Below are 14,710 nucleotides of genomic sequence, written 5' to 3' on the forward strand. Positions count from 1 at the left end.
ACTTCCTGCTCATTAGTCCTAGTTGGAATTCCAAGTTCAGTATTTAGCTGACAGCCGCATGAAGTTATCGTTGTCTAGACTCCAATATGGCCAGAGTCTAGACAGTGTTGTGAACCAAGATCTAACTTTAATAATGTGTCACTGTCTACTCCACTTGCTAACAGGGGGCAAACTAGACAGACACAAAAAAGCAGCTACTATTTGCCATCTACGTTTTCTCATTTTATATCAAACAAAGCCAAAACTGACCTTCTTGGCCGCAACAGGAAGTCTTTAAACGTGTAGGGCCGCTCCATGGCAGGATCCTCTGTCTGCAAATAGAGGAGGTTTTTGCTGACGGCATTTAAGTGAACACAAGCAAATACACATGTTGCGATATCAGAATATCACAGTCGCCAGCTTTCAACAGAGGGTACAACCCTCTGCACAGACATCCCAGGATCATTATGCAATCCTGAGCTTCTCCTGTTACATATTGAGCAGCCTTTTGTAATTCACAGCAATCTCACACCGCTCTCTGACAGGGCCAAACCAGTCCGTGCTGGCTGCTCATCGCATAATGCCCTGTGAGATACCGCTGAGGCCAAAAGTCAGTTTTCATATTTAAAAGAAAATGCTGGAAAGTTTTGTAAAAGGAAAAAGAACATGTGTGAAAAGTACCAGTGTCAAGTTTCCAAATAATGGACCTCAATTACAGTCAAAACACTGGTCTCAAAATATTAGGTGGGGCTCCTCAAAGCAGGAATATGAAATAGATTGGAACAAAATTCCAAGTCAAAATATTAGGGGCAGTATTAACATAAAATAATATCTAATATTAATTTTATCAATCAAGCTCCCATTTAGGATGTTTTCCTTGTGGACTAAAGCAAGTTCTGCAGACACTTTTCAGTCCATGGAGCTCCACTCTGTCCTCCTCCAATCTGAAGAGGTTAAAGTCACAGGGAGGCAACTCTGATGAGTCAGGTGAGTAGCGAATAAGATGGTGCACAGTTCAAGTTGTTTATAATGACTGGTCACCCATAGTTTGAGGTCATTATGGACTCATAGACCTAAATCTGGCCTCAGTGGAGCAAACTGTGAATGTGGCAAAAACGACCAACGAGCTCACTACCTAAGCTGCTGTCCTAACCTTGAACATCAACACCCTTTCAATGAAAACACTGTTCGGTCTCCAAGTTGAGAATCTCCGGAGATTAGTTCTCATCAGCCTGATGATAATCCTTACTACAAACGTCAGCTCAGTTTGAGACAGAAATGCACAGTAGTATGGATGTCCTGGCAGTTTCACGGTCCCATCTAAAATTAGCAGCAGCACTGCAAGAAGTCCAGAGGTGCAAAAGCAGATGACTTTAAAGGGGAAATTCCAATCATACATGGTTTTTGATTTGCTAAACTTTCAGACCTCACGTGCTTTTATTTATCTGGTCTCACCACATACAACACAGAGCCCGGTAAAAAGAGGTAGTTGAGTGTGGAGCCTGCTTAAATACAGACGACCAAGAAAAAGAGGAATGGCGTTGTCCTGTTATTTGCTAAGAGGAGGTCACGGTTCCATAAGGAAAATGTAGCTACCAGATGGACTCTGATGAGTCAGTATTCATGTCCTGTTTCATGAAAAGTAAAAGGACATTTACAAGAAGCTATTACGGAGAAAGGAGACATGACTAAGTTATGCCCAGTAACTATTAATTAAAAACAAGCCTTGGTTTGTTTTGTTTTTTTAGCATAAGTCACATCAGGACTAAATATTATCCATGTTGTCCCAAGGCTTCAACTCTCAACGTGACTCAGCTGTAAGCTTTTATCTGCTAATAATTTCCTGGGCCTGTGGGACCCAAATAGGGCATTAATAATTAACCCCAAAAACTTTTACTGATAGGCTTTTAAGGTCGACAACTAAGACAGAACTTTAGGGAGCCACAACCAAGCTGGCAGCAAAGCTCCCAAATGTGCAGAGGTGCTGCTGCTTCAGGATGATTTGTAGGTCTCTTAAGCCTTTTGCACATAAGAGCTCTACTCAGTTTTGCCATTTTTACAAGAAGCAACTTCAAACGTGTTCTCTGTGCAGAGTATGCAGAGGACAGAAGGACATCAGACGCGAGACAACTACCTGGTTTACTCTTGCATCACACCGACTTACTACTTAAGAAGGTTTTAAAAACAACAACAACCAAAAAAAAAAACATTTCTTGTCCAGTCCAGCTGAACAGTTGCAGGTGTGAGAATGGCTTGTGCTTGCATCAGACCTCAACTGTAAAAATTCCCAAGCACCCTGATTCTGCAGGTCGATGTTGTGTGTTTACATGCTAGACAGCCCGCTTTCCCTTTCTAATACAGAGAGCGCTGTTTAATCACAACAGAAGCATTACCTGTGACTAGCACGTTCTCACACTCAAGATGGGAAAACACAAACAAACTCCCTCCCTGACCTTCACAGAGGTTAATCAGGAACAGCAAAATTGTAGATAAGAAACAGCTGAGCATTCAAAACAGTGCTAAACCAGCCAGAGTGTCCACACGCACTCAAGCTTTACACACATACAGACGTAAATAAATGACAGCAGAGATGTAAATAACTTACTGGCAGATGACTGAGAGGAACATCAACTTGCCCCAGGAAATCATCTCTAGTCTAGAGGGAAAGAAAAAGGTCACATTTAGAAGCTGAAATTCAAAAAGAATGACTTTTTGTTTGAGTGTGTCTGTGAAAAGCCCGAAGTATCATTAGGGATAATGAAGGGAAAACCACAATGTTGAGGTAAAAATCACCAGATTATCCAGCAGCATTTTGTATGTATTAAAGACAGGTGGAAAGAAAGGCAAAAAGAAGTTCATTTCATGGACAGCCCCATCCAGAAATACAGTGACCTCCAGCCTAATTTGTGAACACATGTGGAAACCTGAGAATCTAAAGTTTAAAGGCAGTAAAGAAAAACTGTTCAAGTATTTCCACGCGGTCTTACTGAAAACAATTGCACTTGATTAGTTATGATTTAAGATCAGCTTCTCTATCAATCAGGACAGATTTCCACATGTGTCCAGACAGAAGGTTCAGAGCGAGATTTATTTATGGACAGGCCTTTTGCAACACTTTATGGGAGAAAAACCTGCGATCCCAGCAAGGAAAAAAACATCTACAGCCACCAGATAAAAGCCAAATCAGCTGGACAGAGGGAGAGAAGGGCAGATGTGACCACAAGGAAAAATTTAAAACAGGGAAGGTTTGTGTCTGAAATTTAAGAGGCCCATAGATTTGTCCGTTACAGAGTATGGATTACCTGTCCGAGATGGAAAAGCCCATTCTTGGAAGTAGCCTGTGTGTAGGACACAACTGATTTAGACAACAGGCATAAACTAACTGATTGACACACAAGCTGGGTTGAATGATGCAGTGACAGATTTACGCAAAGACAACTACAGTAGTGCAACAAAAAAAACCTATTGACTGTCAATTATACGCTCTCCCACTCACCACAATTACAAAAAATTAAATTAAAAAAACCTTCAGTCTGTTTTCTACTTTAAAGACTGATTATTGTTAATGTACAACAGAGGACATTTTCAACATTGTTTCCACAACTTTCACACGTGCCACAAATTCCAGGTAAATTAAGTGTGGGGAACACTGTATATATGCTTATTCTGACAGTAAAATGTGATATTTATGGCTACTTAACTTGAAATCAGCAAAAAAAAAAAAAAAAGTTTTCAGAAGGAATAAAAATCAAAAACTGACTTAGTTCTGAAAACAGTATTATACCTCTGGATGAAGAATAAGAACAAGCAGAATTTAAGCCTCTACAGAATAGACTGCATGGCCTGGAAAGGATTTTTTCACACTGATTTGAGGTTAAGGTGTTTAAAGATTTAAAACAAAAAACAAACCAAAACACCAGCTTATTCTGATAAACAAAAGAAAAAAGAGCTGTGGAGTGACTGCACTGGGCTCCCACCACAGTTAACCGAGCTGGAATTCAGTAGTGAAAAGGTTACAAATGAGTCACATAAAAATGATGACTGATTAACGCACAGGCATGTAAGCACACACACACACGAACGTATGTGAAGTCACTCATCCTCGCACGTCCACCCACCTCCACTGAATAACACACTGTAAATGAGCCCTTCTTGGAAAACAGGAGTCACTACTGTGCAAATTACCGCAATGCATGCTTTCAATTTCTAAACCAACGAAACTAAACAATTCACTTACTGTTAACATAACTCATTTAAAGCAGTCCGACATAAGATTCCTCCAAGTTCGAGAGAGCATCAAAAGCAAACTTGACCACAGCATAACCACAACTCTTTTACCACATGATCACATAAACAGCAGTAGCACTGTCACTTCCAGTGTATGATATAAGCAATTGCAATGATATTATCACATGGAAAACAACACCTTCTGCAGGCAAACCTGTTTTGTTGTTGTTTTTTTGAATGTCACTAACCAAAACAAGCATTTCAGCTCTGACCTTATATACGGAGTTGGATTTAATTACAGAGTCATTAAGAGGTCAGATTTGAGTCTGCAACTGCCTCCCAGGACCAGGTTACACTCTGAGAGTGCGACCAAAGACCAACAGAAGGAAGTACGGGTGGACAAAGAGGGGTGGCTTGAGGTATGAGAAAAAAAAAAAAAAAAAAAAGGAAAAAAAAAAGAGGAAGCTAGCCCAAAAAAGTTTGAAAACTGAACACGAGTAGGTCACCGAAACAATTGCTTTTCACACGCTTCTAATTTTACTCTGGCAAGTTTGGATGAGAATATAACCATTTCAGAGATTTGTGCTGAAATACCACTGCAACATCTGTGGATTACAAATGATTTTGTGGTTCTCACAGCACCAAAAAAATGATAAAATGAAATAAAATTAAAAAAAAATAAAACCCTAAATGTCGCCTGCAGCAACATCTCTCTCTGACCCTGTAATTAAATCCAACAAGCAAAAGCACCCAGACAGCGGCTTTCATGGCCAATGTTTATAGGATATTTTGCTCTTCACTTCAATTCACATGTAATGAACGAGTAAAAACCTAATCTATTGTCATTCCTAAACACACTCCAATCTTTCAAGACTATAGGAAAGCAGCTAAAGTGCTAAGAACTGGAAATGCTATGAAGCTACAGGAAGATGATGACAAGATGGTGACAGGGTGTTTACAACAAAGGGCAATCTGGAGCAAGTCCAGGCTGGCACTGAGGTTTAAAAAGGCTGTCTCACCTTCTCAACAGTCTCCCTGCTGACACAACTGTATTACAATACCATGCAATTCAGAGAAGTCCACGCTGTCAGAGAAAAGCCCTTCGCAACACAAGTGATTTGAATGCCTCTTACATGCTATCGGACCAAAATAAAAAGTGTGCCCTCACCCCACTCGTCCACAATCTTGCCTCAGGTAAATATAGCCAGCCTACTGGCCTCCAGGAGCTCTCAATGAATGGAAACCGAGGGGTACTAAGGCAGGGCTGTAACGAGGGCATGGCACGGAGGCATAGCCATTTGCAGCTAGTCCATCTGGTGTGCGCACACACAAACACACACACACACACGTCATCCCAAGCCCAGTTTTAAAAAGGGGCAATCCAACTCCAGGCAATCAGTTGGGGAAGACCTGTCATTATGGTCTAATTGGGGACTTCCTCGTTGCTTGAGAAACAGGATGCCATGGAGTCTCACATCACTACCATGAGGGGCGAAGGAAGAGGTTAATTTTTCCCACTAGATCTGAAAACGTTTTCTTTCTTCTTTTTTTTTATCCAAACCTAGATTGTCTATATCAACACCACCCTTGCCCTTTTCATCATCACCTTTGCTACTGCATCTTGGCATCTCCTTTTTCATCACCTGAATAATGCGAAGTCACTGGCAGGACTGTGCATCACAGTATCTGCCTGGATGCAGACTAAGCTCAGTCAAACTGAGTGGGAAGAGATATTCTTTAGCCGACTGGTCACAACTTCTACACATACAAGCAAGCAGAAACCGATGAGGTGCAATAAACTCAAGCTGATGATTAAATGCAAAAAACTGCAGTTCCTGGAGTGGCCACTTGAGGCTAGCTCCAAAAGGAAAAAAAAGCATGTTTCTACTTTTACAAATAACCAATCTGGTTTGTGGCGGGGGAATCTTTGGGGTTTTGGGGGGGGTTGACTCAGATGAATGAAATCAGTGGTTTGGTCAGATGAACTAAAACATGATATGAGCAAATAGCTTCCTGTTTAGGCGGTCCTTCCTGGAGCTAAACATCTCATGATAAACCTACATCCTGCTGGTGTAAACCTCAAACAGTCAATGACGGCCCTATCATTTAATTTCAAAATCGACTATATTTAATTTTAGGCTAAAAATTGAGTTTACAACTCCAAAGTGCCATTTAAAAAATAGCTTAAAAGAAACATCTAAAACGTTCTACATCGAAAGTATTTAAAAGTTTAATAAATAAACAGCAATTTGGGTAACTCGATACACTGATTATAGCATTCTAGCACCAGAGTTGGACATATGCATAAGACTGGAGAGCAACACCAAAAGATTTCAGGCTTTGAGGAAACCGACGCTGCTTGTGAAACTTTTTGATCATTGTTTGGGCTGCACTGACATGTTAGTTCTTAATCGCCTGCTGAGCAGCTGCAACGATTCACATCCATACCAGCCAAGAACTGGAGAAGACATGCCGCTTGCCTGCTTTCAAAACCAACAAACACGCTCGAGGTAAACTAAAAATAGACACAGCCAGCTCTTAAAGAGTGCTGACTGCACTTAAGGGTATTATCAAAAACCCCAGTGTCGCATTTCTGTGAAACGGAAGGCAACAAGTGCATGGGAACAAATTATCCATTCATCCATTTCTTGCACAACTAAACTGGCTGACGTGTGTGAGATTTTAAGTCGTTCTGGTTATGAAGTGAAAGAAAAGCAGCATGTGTGATTTAGATCAGCAAGGTTGTCTGGGATTTTTAGGTCCAGGAAAGTCACCACCCTGTATCAGCACCACACGGATCTCTCCCTGTCTAGCCTATATTCTTAGTGTTAAATAGTACTTAAGCAACCACTGCAAATTAGATGTGTTAGACTGGCTTTTTCATTTGTTATGTCCATGACAGTGCTGGACCTCACCCTTTTGGCTACAAGAGGAACAAGCCAAGTCATATTAAACTAAATGTCACATGCCACCCACTATTTTTGGATTTGTTTACTATTCATTCTAATATCAGTTTCTCTAGGAACATTAGAACAAGTCTATAAATGTTACATAACGCTTTTGTAATTCAACAATTTTTCACCAAACATTTCAGAGGCAGAGTATGCTTCTACTAAACTTTTCCACACTCTTTACCTTGGAATTACTTGTCGTTGCTTCATTGCCAAAGCTCACATCCTGATTTCCACCTCCACCCGGGGTAAAATATATCTTCAAATGTGGCTGCCTTCTGGGATTTTCCCCACTAAAGTTTAAAGTACAACCATCAGGTCTGTTTCTTGCTTCTGTCTCCACATCTGTTTCATTCTCGTCTATAGTCTGACTGTCTGCACCACTTTTCTGATTATTATTTTCCACCAGCAGCCTCTGATGAGACGAGCTTCTATGTAATCGAATTCTAGGGTAGCGCACCCTATGGCAACCTCTTGAGCTGTTGGGTCCAGCATCTGTGCATTGTTCTTGTGATGGATCATCCGGTTGTCTGCCCTGCTTCTGATCCTGGCTCTGATTTTGCTGGAGCTGAAACACTAGCCTCTGCTTTGTGCCATTAACACCAGAGGACTGGTCCAGGCTTTGCTGCTGGACAGACCAGCCGGTACCGCCATAGGGAAGGATTCTGAAATGCTGGACATCAGAGCCGTCAGGAGAATTCCTCTGGATGTAGATGGCACCAACACTGATGCCAGGCTGGCGTCTGTTATACGTACAATGACTGCTGGAACCAATACTAAAGACCCTGCGCTTGGGAAGGTTTGGCTCCGCCAGAGAAGATTGCACACTTAAAGAATCAGGGCTGTAGTATGGAGGAGGGGACTGCCGCGGAAAGTTAGCTTGACTCTGTGGTTCGGTATAGGCAGGCGCAGGTCCTGGAGGAGTATAACAGGGTGGTGGGACATCATCAGCATGACCACTGGAATCTCCATTACTGGATCCATTGGAGCGCTGAAGGGAGATGTGCATGGATGAGCTCCTAGTAGGACGTGGCTCAGTGTAGGCGGCAAGCTGGGGTATGAACATGGAGGAGCTGCGTTTAAGCGAAGGCTCAGAGTGGAAACCAAAAGCCACCGACGGGACGTGCTCCGTAGCAGAGTCCTGGGAAGGCCTCGATGCTGGACGTGGCTGCACGAGGTGTGCCGTGACCCTATCGTCGTCTCGCTGCTGCACCTCAAAGTCTCCTTCCAGTATGTCCGGGGCTGTGTTACTGTGTCCTGAGCCAAAGTACAAACGCAGACGCTGTGCCATTTTCACCCCACGTCCAAATCTCCCGTTGCCTCTCACTTTCTTACTGAGTGGCTGCTGGTTCTCTCCTCTGGCTCTTGCCTCAGTATCCTAACTGTTGCCCACTTCTCCTTTGGCTAGACAACTGATCCTCTTTTCTTCCATTCCCCCCTCCCCTCTCCCAGCCTCTTCCGCAACTTTCCTTCCCACACCAAGCTGAACTGAGAAAAGAAGTACTCACACCACAAAAGCAAAACAGCCACTGCAAAACAGCTGACAACTTTACACAACGCACTCAAAGGAGAGGGAGAGTGAGGGCTGATGGCTACGAGGAGGAGGGTGGGGGGGTGGGGTGGTGTTTTTAAAAAAAAAAAAAAAAAAAAAAAAGAAGAAAAAAAAAAAGAAAAAAGGAGGAGGATCCCTGTATACCAGTCTCTTAGCACCATCAAGCACTAGCGACAGACGGCAGAAATAGCCTGAGCCAAGTGACAGCCAGCATTCCCGACATGATTGGATATGAGTGGCCGGCACTCCTGGTTTCCGAGGTGACAGTGGATTGCCTGGCAGTCACGTGACTACAAATGGCCCTGCCATCTCCTGTTACGACCCCATACTGCCCTCACGTAGCAAATGACCCCCCCCCAACGACCCCACCTACATCCTGCTTGCTTACTCCTATCCATCCTCCGCTCTATTAACATGAACTTTTTCTAACCCCGCCAATTCCCCTGCCTCCACATCTCATTAATGTCCTTTCATCTGGCTTCATGAGTTTTTAAACTATTTTCTTCATAATTTAAACATCATCTGGAATTTGATTTAATTTGCTAAAATTGATATCTCAGTAAGAGTAGCTCAGTTTCCCCAGAGTAGCACTCAAATATCAAAACACCACTCACCAAGAGTACACCTGTTAAATTAAATCGTAACTCATTCCTTTTTCAATATTGTGGCTTATATTATTTAACAAAAGAAGTTCCCAACGTATTCATCTTAAATACAAGTCATTTCGTCTTTTGACTGTGGATTTCTTTGAATGTAAAAATAAGTTAATAGAAACTTAACTAGAGTGACAAATGGCTGAACTACTGCATGCTCACCTACAGAAACGTTCGTCTATCGTTGACTAAACACTCTTTTTGGATCAAACTGAACTAAATGGCGAGCAGCTTTGGATTTTTAGGGAGGGGTGAAAGTTCAGCAATGTGATCAAAATGGGAAAGCTGGATAAAATTAGAGCATTATTACGAAAAAGAGTGCAGCAATGTTGGCAATGCCAGTCAGCTGTTTATTTGCTCCCACTCAACTCCTTCGGCATTGAACGGTTCCAATCATTCAGTGCTGCCTGCAATCAGCCTGTTCTGGAAAAGACATGCTGTGAACTGAAGGAGCAGAAAGAAATGGAAGGGAAAAGGAAAGCATCAATAACTTCTAGATTCTAGATTCACAGCAAGGTTACTTGTTAATTGATCACCAATTGCCATTTGGTGCCAATCATGTCAAAAATTCAACACCAAGTCTGGAGCATATAATTTATCCTGTAATGTCTTGCAGCTTGGAAACAGAAAAAAAGAAGCATAAGGAAGTTGGTGCTAAAAATGGATCAAGAAAAAAAAAGTGAGATTGAGAGTAAAGAGCAGAGTATCTGACAGATCACAGAACAGCATGGTCCTCACTCGGAAAAGGCATGTCTACTTGAAACAGAATAAATATGCAATGCCTGCCATACACAGCCAAACATTTGACGCTGCTTTTATAGGTCATTCCTTTTGCATCCAAAAGCAGTCCGAGACACAACTTGGCTGTGATCCTAGCCTGTAATGCTGAATGAAATCATGCACAAATTCTAATGCCTAACTCCAAGTTACAACACAGAAAAAGACGCTTTGTTTGCAACATACTGTACATTAATGTAAAAAAGCTCCTACAATTTGATTCACCACAGCATCATCATGTGAAAAAGTGGGAGTTCGACTACTTTGCCCTGAAGCCAGAGTTAGTGGGGGAGTCATCCGCCTCCGTGCACAGAACTGACAAAGCCCCTATCACAACTTGCCATTTCAGAGCTACACGCTTGAAAAGTAACTGCCTTGTTTCAACCGCTTGGACTGGTTCAACCTATGGCTTAGACCACAGTGCGCCACCTTATCTTTTTCAAAAAACAAGTTGCAACCAGCAGCCTGTAGTATTTCAAACGAATGAAAAAAAGAAATAAATATCAAAGGTCTGCATTGTGGACAAGAGGGCATCAAGAAACAATACTGACTGGACAAAGAAGCCAAAAGAAAGACACTGTAATACAGGAAGACTCACGGCTTGGCAGCCAGTTACACTTAGTGATGACACACTGCCTGCAGTGTTAGGCACAGTCAATAAATGTGTGTCTGTGTGAGAAATGTTATGGGGAATGTTCTGTATAAAAGAAACAAAATGCCAATGTGTGGTCCAATGGCAGCGAGCCCAGCTTGCCAAATGACATAACATGCCTGCTTCAAACTGCACTGTGCTGTAGGTCTATTCAGCCGCTTCTTCAAATTCAACCATCAGTGTCATACATAGTTCTCTTATATTTGTACTATGCTCCAGTACAAAACGAAATGCTGACCAGTGGTGGGGGAGCTGCCTTGGCACGCACCAAGAGAAAGACAAAAAGCACCTCTTCGGACATATAAGGAGAGGACCGTGCTTGAGGCTGCCTGTGCTGTGCTCTCGTCTCATCCTCTTATACAGAAAGTGTTCACTGTACTGAAGGAAAATTAGAGCTGCACTTTTTAGAAGGGACGGAGTGCAAATGAGCAAGTTAGACATGTGTTACATGCTTAGATCAATGAAATAGTCATGTCTTTATATGGTTCACCTAGAAATAAAACTAGAGATCGTGTTGTTACAAAAAGACACTCCCCAAACAAATCCCAAATGTTTTAACCTCCCACGATGGTCCTCAGCAACAGCCCTGAATCTGAGAGGCCCCGACAGAATGTGCCTTATCCAGCCAAGATCACCAAAACTATGTTGGGCTGCATCCGCTGTTTGTTTTATACAACATCAAACCCAGGACCCAGAGTTACTGAGAAGACATAGGAAACAAATAACACTGCTAGCAGAGCCTTTTGCTTATTCTACAGAACAATGACTCCACAGTGTCAGCAACCACTTCTCTTATGCACGCCTTCTCTGAAGATACTCCAACCAAGGTGACGTTTAGAGCCAAGAGTGAATTAGTAAATTGATTACAAGACCTATTTGTGATGGTTTTACTCACTGCAAGAATTGACAATGTGCAGACATTTAATTTAGTTGTCAAGGCAACTGAGGGCCTAAAAGGGGTTTTAATTTCACAAGTCAAGGAAACCAGTGTTCTCGTCTGTGGGGGAAATCTGAGAAATTTGACATAAGAGGAATGTAGGAGCTGTTAGTGGATTACAGTCTGAAAGCAGAGTACCGAAACTAGCAGTCAAACAAACTGTACGCTGTTTATAATCTACAAAGCCTAAAGCTGAAATCATGTCATGTTAAACTGGGAAAATGGTTCACATCTCGAAAACTGTTAACACACGAGGGAGGGCAGACAAAGTCAATAAAACGTCTCCTAAGTTATTGAAAATCTCTGCGGTATAATGAAAGCAGAACTGGTTGAGACAAATTTAGCAATATCAGTTTTACAGTCATTATGTTTTATTGGCGTAACTGAGACTAGAGAACAAAATAAAGTGCTACTGGAAAGCAAATTATCACCATAGGACATTAAATGAAAGACAATATATTGTGCAAATATTTCCAAGGAGAACAGATTGCACGAAGCAGATTAAACGACACGAGACAACTAAATAAATCTACAAAAGTGGAAATCTTACCAATCTGTTTTCATCGAACACCTCAAAGAGTAGCCTATGATTCTGTGGACACACCTGTGGGAGCAACAAAATAAGGAAGATGTTAGAGACGTTGCTTGCTGTTTATGTCAAAGTGTATGTGCATTTGCGGGTAACTGGCTGCTTGCTTTTTGTTTTGTAATCATTTAAAACTGTGCAGAGTCTTAGAAGGCAGTCAGCTGTCTAATTATCGAAACAGAAGCCTAAGCTGTACTCATTTTACTATAATACACAAAATCTGTTTCCTTGCAAACAATTCCTACACTATCAGGAGTTGAGCAATCAAAGTTGACACAAAGGTACAGCTTATACTCTTAAAAGGCTGTTATCCATATTGCACATTATGACATCATTATGCAACTTAACTACCTAACAACAGGAAATGACCAATTTGTATCATTTATTCACCCATGAAATCTTATAAACTATTCTATCGTTTTAATTTCACAAAATGTTATTGATTTAAAAAAACTTGAATTATAGATGCCTATCAACACCACCTAACAAACTGAACTGAACTAAACACCCTCAGTCTAGAGTTATCATGTCACTATACTTATAACGTCCTGTTTGATTACAGGGGTGGAAGACGTGGGTTTCATCGCCATGTTAAACTGCAACCAAAGATTCACAGCTATACAACTCCTGCTCCAAAGTAGAGCAATAACAGACCGTCAAAGCAAAAATAAATAAAAATAATAATCATCATTCACGAAAGCATTTCAAAATCTGAACTCACTCTAAAGTAGAATTCTTCGTTCCATTTTGGGTTGAGGGTCTGAAACACAGTGTACAGAAGCCACAATGAATAACTGCATTAAAACACAATAAACAGCATCATTAGTTTACACAGAAAAGAGAACAGATGTATGAAAAGCATCCCACTCAGAGTGAGAGAAGAGAGGCCACGTGCAAAATTTGGCTCTATCTGGCATGCCAATGATCCTCTCTTATATTGTTAGAGGAGGTTTGTAGCAAACTTGCTCCTGTGATAAGAATAAGCCTTCAGATTAACAGGCGTGAGGATTTTCACCCACTTTCTGGATGCATCAGCTCAGCAGTTACACCCCCCTCCAATCCACTCTCCTTCTGCCTCACACATTTGATGTTTTTATTAGACTGGGAACTAAGTGACAGTTCTCATTAAAATTCCTTTGGTGACTCAAATGACTTAAACACTCAAATGTCAATGAAACCTGAATTTCACAAGTTACACTGAATAATAAACATTAAATGTTTTACAGCAGCGATAAAATAACATCTGTACTAAAACTACTGAGATACCACAATTACAAATTAACTCGCTGTACTTGGATGAACAATATTAATGAAATCTGCAGCTCACAAGGCAAAAACAAAAACAAAAATATCCAGAACAGCCTAGCCTCAGCTCTTCTGTGCTCAGGGCATCATCTAGATACTGATGTTTGCCTCAGATTGGCTTTTTATTTCTTTGTCATATCCCATTTTTTTCATGTCATCTTGCCACAAGCCAAACTCTTAGCTTCAACAACAAAGATGCCATCAAAGGTGTCCCACTTAAAGACACATGAAGCCCACAGAAGAGCGAAGCACCACTGCTTCTTTTTCTGCTCCACATAGCAGTACTATTGTCAGCTATTTATATCCTATAAAGAAAACCATGGCCACTGGCAGCATATGTTTGGCTGCATGTAGGCCTGAGCTGCTTGACTCCAACACAGGCTTTCGTTGGCAGCTTCTTATAACCAACTTTACTACCAGGAAGTAAGAAACTGAGTCAAGCTATGCTTTAAAGTTTAACCCCTGCACATTATAAAGTACAGCCTCAGAAAAGAATAAAATGGAGTGCAGCAGAACCCAATACATTTCAGATCAAATTTAAACCATGCAGCTCAGAAAATTCAAAAATCCTGGAAATCAATATGCACTTCCACTCAAATTACAGCTTCCTTTGAATTGGAAACGTCTCCTGTCCTGGGTTTACAATAATGGCAAGTAATAGCTCCCCCTGCTGTGAAGAGATTTCCTCCTCAAAAAGAGGCCATGGGGGAAGAGCTCGACCAGTGTCTCCCTGTCCTGAACAGATAAAGGAAGCACCACCTTTTTGTGCCTTTCTGGAGCTTTGCCTTGATTGGTAGGTGTGGGGGTAGGGAGTGTGTGTTGGTATTAAGATGATCTGTGATCCCACACCTGTGACTTTAAAAGGGACTCAATAAGTGCACATTTAAGTGGCTGAAAAGGCCCATCTAAAGTGCAGGTGTGGAAGTAGATTAGTTTGGCAGGAGTGGCCAAGCTAGCCAAGCAATACAAGTAGGTTCATTAGAGGTCATTGGGCTTTCAAGGCTCAGGTGGTCGAGCGAGCTCTCCACTAATATAGGGGCTGGCCATTCGATCCCTCCATGTGCCAAAGCACCATCAGGCAGTACAATGAA

At 41.6% G+C, this 14,710-nt stretch overlaps 1 protein-coding gene across 9 annotated transcripts in view; it reads right to left on the minus strand.

Annotated features, from left to right (window-relative positions):
* Positions 1–14,710, minus strand: part of nedd4l (NEDD4 like E3 ubiquitin protein ligase) — a 41,290-nt gene that overhangs the window by 19,658 nt on the left and 6,922 nt on the right. For 4 of the 9 annotated variants that reach the window (XM_080304186.1, XM_080304185.1, XM_080304187.1 and 1 more), the window contains exons 1-4: positions 7,342–8,684; positions 3,282–3,317; positions 2,585–2,635; positions 250–311 (exon numbers count right to left, since the gene is read on the minus strand). In XM_080304186.1, the coding sequence (XP_080160312.1) occupies positions 250–311; positions 2,585–2,635; positions 3,282–3,317; positions 7,342–8,448 (1,256 nt within the window). In that variant the 5' untranslated portion in view covers positions 8,449–8,684. Of the gene's footprint in view, positions 1–249; positions 312–2,584; positions 2,636–3,281; positions 3,318–7,341; positions 8,685–12,278; positions 12,333–13,035; positions 13,075–14,710 lie in introns of those variants that run through there. The other 5 variants (XM_080304188.1, XM_026173583.2, XM_026173582.2 and 2 more) reach the window with 3 other exon arrangements.

This window comes from Astatotilapia calliptera, chromosome 7 (assembly GCF_964374335.1).
Source record: "Astatotilapia calliptera chromosome 7, fAstCal68.1, whole genome shotgun sequence".
In the NCBI taxonomy this organism is placed as follows: domain Eukaryota; kingdom Metazoa; phylum Chordata; class Actinopteri; order Cichliformes; family Cichlidae; genus Astatotilapia; species Astatotilapia calliptera.